The sequence below is a fragment of the Aplysia californica genome, unplaced genomic scaffold (assembly GCF_000002075.1).
Source record: "Aplysia californica isolate F4 #8 unplaced genomic scaffold, AplCal3.0 scaffold00002, whole genome shotgun sequence".
NCBI lineage: Eukaryota > Metazoa > Mollusca > Gastropoda > Aplysiida > Aplysiidae > Aplysia > Aplysia californica.
Genome location: NW_004797272.1, coordinates 2,596,347 through 2,603,596, shown reverse-complemented (window position 1 = coordinate 2,603,596; position 7,250 = coordinate 2,596,347). Strand labels below are relative to the sequence as shown.

General features: G+C 39.5%; 1 protein-coding gene across 1 annotated transcript in view; it reads right to left on the bottom strand.

Annotated features, from left to right (window-relative positions):
* Nucleotides 1-203: 203 nt before the first annotated feature.
* Nucleotides 204-7,250, bottom strand: part of LOC101857842 (endoplasmic reticulum chaperone BiP-like) — a gene marked incomplete in the record, with an annotated part of 13,250 nt that continues 6,203 nt past the window's right edge. The window contains 5 exon segments of the mRNA XM_013089841.2: nt 204-1,864; nt 2,952-3,203; nt 5,162-5,311; nt 6,218-6,453; nt 6,850-7,004. Coding sequence (XP_012945295.1) covers nt 1,310-1,864; nt 2,952-3,203; nt 5,162-5,311; nt 6,218-6,453; nt 6,850-7,004 — 1,348 coding nt within the window.

The following is a 7,250-nucleotide window of genomic DNA, read 5'->3' as shown; positions in this document are numbered from 1 at the left end:
GACGGCACCGACAGTTCTGCGGTACCGCAGCGGCAGTTTTTATATCAGACACAAGAGCATGTTAAGGGCTGGTGGGGCACCTAGAAATCATGTTTGGGGGTCAAATTTTGTAAATTGGGTTTATTACATATTATAGTACCTGGACACTTCCTGAACAATATCCATAACAATAATGATGAGCAATTTTAAGAAAGGGAAGCATATTTTTAGGTAGATTCAATAATCTTCTTTATTTCCAAACAAGTTAGAAAATACATTACATCTATACATGTGTATCATGATAAAAATACATATCCGTACCGGTGAATGTGACAGCAGTCACACAAACATTGACATGTAAGGGTTAAGAGTAGCAATTTACAATATTTAATTTAGCCATTTCAGAATTATTTCACACGTGACATACATGTTTTCATTTTATGGACATATTCAAACATATGCTATCAGATTTAATCACAAAATTGGAAAAATTGAAAGCGATTGATACATGTAATGTGGATGACAAACAAATTATGACAACTTTGTTGTTCCTTTACTCAGCATCGCTGTGTAAGGGTTGGAGGAAATACACTTTGGTAGACATTAATTAATACATGTAATAAGTTCAGTAAGCCTTTGCGTATTCTTTATAAATCGGACAAATCTAACGACCAAATTATGTTAGTTTCGAATTTTGTAGACAAACTTTCACATATCTATTATAACAAGTGTAAAAGAAAATAGCTCATTTAGCAATCTGTGGATCGTAGGCCTCTACTACATTTATGACTATCATGTTAGCTGTGTTACATTCTTTGGATCAAGTTTATGGTACTGAGAACGTCTCGGTTATCGCCTTTGTTAAAGCCAAAGTATGGTGGAGAGTGACACACAGAATTGTATGATGATACCAACTGTTGTAGGGAAAAAAAATAGACTAACAGACTTTAGGTCCATACAAAATCTGGTATATATTTTTGGGGAAAATGCGTTATCGGTATAGTCTATCTAAAATAGCTGACAGAAGAGAATATTATTATTTGTCAAACAGAACCCACCTTCGCCTCACTGATTGCATTGTTGATGGGTTATCTCGGTGCCACACGAGTTTTATTTTCCAACAAACACACTTTAATCGTTCTGAAAGAATCGGGGAATGTATCCGACCCCCCTGCGCCTTTTACACAACACACACACACAAACTTGCGTCCATAGCCGCATGAAAGTTTAATGGTTGAATTATATGAAGATGAAGCATTGAGCACATGGGGATAGTTACATTGTAGAATTGAAAGACTCTGTAATTTTAAAGGGTACATGACCAGACTAATTACAACTCTTCCTTGTCTTCATTTGAAGTTTTATCCCCCTGGTATAGTTTACTCACTATCGGATGAATCAACTTTTGCAGTTCATCTTTCTTTTCAGTAATTTCCTCACTACTTGCTAGGCTATTGCTTTCCAACCAACTTAAAGCTTCATCACAAGCTTCTGTCACAGAAGTCACCTCTTCTGTACTTAAAACCTGAGAAATCTTCTCATTGTCCTCCAGTTGTTTCTTTGTCATGTATGCTAAACCTTCCAAACCATTTTTTGCATCAACCCGTTCTCTGAACTTTTTGTCTTCTTCGGCAAAGTCTTCTCCTTCTTTGACCATCTTTTTGATGTCGTCAGCCGTTAAGCTGATATCACTTTTATCTATCACGATATTGTTTTCCAAGCCCGTGTCCTTGTCCAGAGCGCTGACCCTGAGTACGCCATTAACGTCGACCTCAAATGTGACCTCAATCTGAGGATGACCACGAGGCGCAGCTTTGATGCCAGTCAAGTCAAATCGGCCTAAATGATGGTTGTCCTTGGTATTTGCCCGCTCTCCTTCAAACACCTGTTGGAGATAGAAATGTTTCCTCATAAGACATGTTGTTTTTCATACTTTTTTTCTTTGCTACTGCTAATCATATTTTTTTCTTTTCCAAACATGAAATTGGCATTTAAACAATATCAGGAATCATGGGTGACACTACATGTACAGGCTTTTGTGATTCGACCTTCTGAATTGTGAATCTTTGAGTTTGAGTACGACATCGCACAGATGCGCTCCCTCTTTAGTCCTAATTATGCTCTTCCGAAAAAAGTAGGTTTGCAGAGATCAAAACTGTGTTCTCTAGAACATTAATCTAAGAGAATGATGATAATGCAGGTTCTTTTGTTTCATTTTTTTGGGGGGGGGGGGGGGGGGGGGTGGCAATCCATATCCTATTATGAAAACGTGTTCAGAAGTGTTAAATAATATCGTTTCAAAGAAATTCTGAATGTAATGACCGTGAGAGGGTGAAATATCTTATTGGAAGGTCTTGTGTACTTTTTTCTTACCCTCAGTTGTTTGTCTTTTGTTTTCGCTTTTGTTTGTAGTTGTGCTGCTGTAAACTACCATAAGAAAGGCCTAACGTATACATGCATACGTATACTACATAGCAGTTAAATTGATAAAACAATCTGAAAATAGCAGAAGTCCGACATTCAAATTCGATTGCAGTCCAGAAATGTCAGCAGTTTCGCTTTGGGTATTCCGTTTTAGCCGATGGGACAAGTCCTTTTCCTTTAATGAGGTAGGCCCACACTTCTACTTGAAAAATAGTATTCAAAATCATCTCTTACTACGACCAAGTTCGTCCGTTGGTGGTGTCTCACTCAGTCCTTGCCACAACACGCCTCCAGTTATAATGGCTATGTGGGTGGTTGGCGTGTGCTCTGGTGTGATTTGCTCCTTCTTTCCTATCCAACATCTATCATCCTTATCTCCCCTCTTTTTGTGTGTTTGTTACTCTCTTGTAACACCTCTAATCTTCGGCACTTATGACCTTATTGTGTTGCAAGTGCCGTAAAACACTTACTAAAAAATTATAATGGCTATGATCAGATCGACGAGTGTTTCATTTAGCCAAAAAGGGGGAAACTAACATGACACTCACCTGGATTGTTACAGCGTTTTGATTGTCGGCTGCGGTGGAGAAAATCTGGGACTTCTTAGTTGGAATGGGAGTGTTTCTTTTGATGACAGAGGTCATGACTCCACCCACTGTCTCGATGCCCAGGGTCAGGGGGTTAACGTCCAGGATGACCATACCTTGGTCAGTTTCGCCCGGGGATCCATCCATGACCCAGGCCTGAACTGCTGCTCCGTAAGCAACTGCTTCATCAGGGTTGATCCCTCGATGAGGTTCCTAAATAAAACAGAAGACACAATAATATAAGTCTCTAATTAAAAAAAAAAATTGTCGTTGGAAATATTCACAGCTAGACTGCCAGAAAGGCTAGAAAAACAAGTAACCCCCCCCCCCCCCCCCCCCCAAATAAAATAAATAAAATAAATAAAAAATAAATACATCTAAATAAATACATATAAATGACTAAATAAATCATCATCATCCGGTGCCTTGCCGACTGGCGTGGGCGATCATGGACCTCCACTTCCATCTGTCTTTCGAAGCAGCAATGGTGTCTGTTGTTCTTGCTGCTCCCAGCCATGTTGTCATCTTGTCCAGTATCTTTTCCCTCTGTCTGCCTCTACCTCTCTTTCCATCAAACTTTCCTGTTGTTACAATGTTCTCTAATGCTTCTTTCCGTATTGTGTGTCCGAAAAAATTTGCCTGTCGTTTTCTTATATTCGTGATAAGTTGTTTTCTATAATTTGCTTCAACCAGGACTTCTTCATTTGTTTTTCTAGCTGTCCATGGGATACGTAGCATGCGTCTCATGAACCACAACTCTGCCGCAACAATTGTTTTTTCCAGCTGTTTATTGATTGTCCATGCTTCGCACCCGTATAATAGGATTGGCTCGATGTAGCTTTTCATTACTCTTTTCCTCATTTCCAGTGACAGATTGATGTTTGTTAGTATCTGTTTCATCTTGTGGAAGGTTGCTTTTGCTTGGCAAATGCGGCTTTTAATTTCGGTGTGACATCTACCATCTGATGATATAATGGTCCCCAAATATCTAAAATGTTGTACTTGCTTCAGGGTGGTATCATTGATTTTGATATTGCATGTTGGGATTGGAGTATTTCTGCTTATCACCATCGTTTCGGTTTTCTTGATGTTTAGGTTTAAGCCCATGTTGTCACTCTCTTGTACGATGACATTTAATAGATTCTGCAGGTGTTCTTCATCTTCTGCTATTAGGACTGTGTCATCTGCATTATATCTTAGATTGTTTATATTATGTCCCCCTATCGAGATACCAGGCATTTCTTCTATGTGTCTCATGATATTTTCACTATACAGGGAGACAAGTCTGGAGAAAGTACACATCCTTGTCTGACTCCTCTTTTAATCTGTATGTATTCGCTGATGTCGTTTTCTATTCTCATTGCAGCCGTTTGATCCCAGTACATGTTTTTGATAATCCGTAAGTCCTTCCCGTCGATATTAAGAACTTCCAGCATGTCGATGATCTTGTCGTGCCTGATTTTGTCGAATGCCTTGGTGTAGTCTATAAAACATAAATGAAGATCTTTCTGAACTTCTAGGGCACGTTCTATTGTTGTTCTGATGACATATGGCATTTACAGTGCCTTTGCCTTCAATAAATCCACATTGTTCTTGGGCTATTTCTGGGATAATTTTATTTCTTATTCTCATCATAATTATTCTGAGTAATATTTTTGTTATGTGGCTCATGAGGCTGATGGTACGATGTGTTTCACATTCGTTTGCATTGGGTTTCTTTGGTAAAGCTATGAAGATAGATTTTGACAAGTCTGATGGAATATGTCCAGTGGCATATATGTTGTTAAGAAGTTTTGTCAGCGTGGTGATTCCAAAGTCTTCTAAAGCTTTAATCATCTCTGTGGTGATGTTGTCCGGTCCTGCCGCTTTCCCATTCTTCATCTTTCGTAGTGCCTTGACAACTTCTTCTTTCATGATTGGTGGTCCCTCGTTGTTATTTTCCACTCTTCTTTGTTCATCTCTTTTGTCATTGTACAGGTCACCGATATCTAAATAAATAAATAAATTAAAAAAAATTAAATTAAATTAAACGGCAAGTTTGATATGAATGTATGATTTGAAACATGACTGGAGAGCATCCTTCAACCTCCCTCTATTTCGTTTGAATCATCACTACTCTTATTAGCGGGTCTTTTAGGAAGCGGAGAGATGGACCTTTTATTAGAACGTACCTTTCCGTTGAACAACTCCTTGACCAGCTGTTGCACTTTGGGGATGCGAGTAGACCCGCCGACCAGGATGACCTCATCCACCTCCTCTGGTGAGGCGTCCGCATCTTTCAACGCCTTGCGAACAGGTGTTAGTGTGCTTCTGAACAGATCCTGAAATTGAGAGTAAGTTAGGTACATTGTAGTGAGAAGCCAGTGGAATAAATAGACATGTACTAGTACTGGAACTCCGTGCTACTAAAAAAATCACACCGTTATATTGGTTTTAATATTATTTTGGTAAAAAGAAACATCTATATAATTTAATATTGGTCCTACGCAAAAGCCCCCCCCCCCCCCCCCAAGCGATATCTCATTTCGAACAAAGCTGAGGATTTTTTATTTTTAATTCAAACGGGAAGTCAGTCCTGTTGTATGGGTGTGAGACCTGGAACGGATCACAAACTTGCATAAAGAGGATCCAGGTTTTCTTGAACATGTGTCTAAGAAAGTTACTGAGGATCAGATGGGTCAAGGTAAACAAGACAGAGCCCAGTCAGAGATGAGGAAGGGAGAAAGTGATGGCCATGGATAGGACATACTCTTAGGAAGTCAAACAGCTGCATAACAAAGAAAATGTTGGAATTGAATCCACAGGATAATAAAAGATCAAAGGGAAGGCCGCGTGGAATCTGGAGAAGAATAACAGAAATTGATGTTCAGAAAAGTGGGAAGACATGGAGTAACACCAAGAGGTTAGCCCAGGATAGAGAAAGGTGGAAAGTGTTTGTCCGTGGCCTGTACCCTGGTGCAGGATGAGAAAGGCAATGGTGATGCAACAGCCCTGGCATGCTATGCATAAAAATATTATGTTCAGGGATGTTTTTAGAGCAATCTGTTATTTATCAGCAGTTTTTTAAAACTTTGTTTCCAATGATTATAAGCATGGCTAGGAGTTTGAGAGTTTTGCTGTACTTTGAAAATGCAGGTTCCACTACCCGAATCAATTATTGTGACATTACCGAACATCTTAGGACAAGGGGATACTATTATGTTATGGATCCAGTAATGTTCTCTCACCATATTAAGATCTTCAAACTTGGACCTGGACAACGTTTGTGAGAAATCTTGACCATCCACTAGGTCGTCTATCTCAAGAGTGACCTGCTGCTGGGTGGACAGTGTACGTTTGGCCATTTCCACCTCTCGTCGCAGCTTCTGCATCGCCCGTGTGTTGGACCGGATGTCTTTGCCTGTTGATTTCTTCACGGCCTTGACCATGTAGTTCATCACCACTTGATCAAAGTCCTCTCCACCTATAAGAAAAAAGTTAATGTTGAATTAGCCTTTATGATTAAATCAGCAACCCCCCCAATTGAACAAACAAAGAGGTTACATAATTTTACGGAAATAGTCGACCTACGTGAGTTAATTAACATAATATACATACATTTTCTGAGACACAAATTGGCTCGTCGGTGCTAAAAATTGTCCCCAGGATAAGCGTATATTGACACTGATAGAATGATTATATTATTAACTCTCGGAAAACACTTTTAAGCAGGCTGTTTTTATTAACAAAAAATGCAATCGATCACGCAATCGCTTTCATTCATGAGCTAGAAGAAGCACAAAACGCTCATTAAAACAGTTGCCACCTGATGACTTTATTTACACTGCCTTTAGACATTCCAACCAAGGGATATCAGTACCTAAATGAGTGTCCCCATTCGTAGATTCCACTTCAAACACTCCATTGTCCATCGTCAGTACAGACACGTCGAAAGTCCCGCCTCCAAGGTCAAATACAAGTACTCTTTTCTCTCCTGAATTTTTGTCAAGACGATAAGCGATAGAGGCTGCCGTCCTGAGGAAAAAAGAAGATAAAGTAATGATGAGACAGTGGGTTAAACAATACATTTGTTTCTGTCCACATTTAAATGATGATATGGTTTCGCTGGTTGTTGTTACTTTTAGTTGTGTGTATGCGTGTTTGTGTGAGTCTGAGTAAGTGAGTGAGTGAGTGAGTGAGTGAGTGAATGAGGGAGTGAGTGAGCGAGTCTGTGAGTGTGTGTGGTGAGTGAGTGAGTCTGTGAGTGTGTGTGTGTGTGTG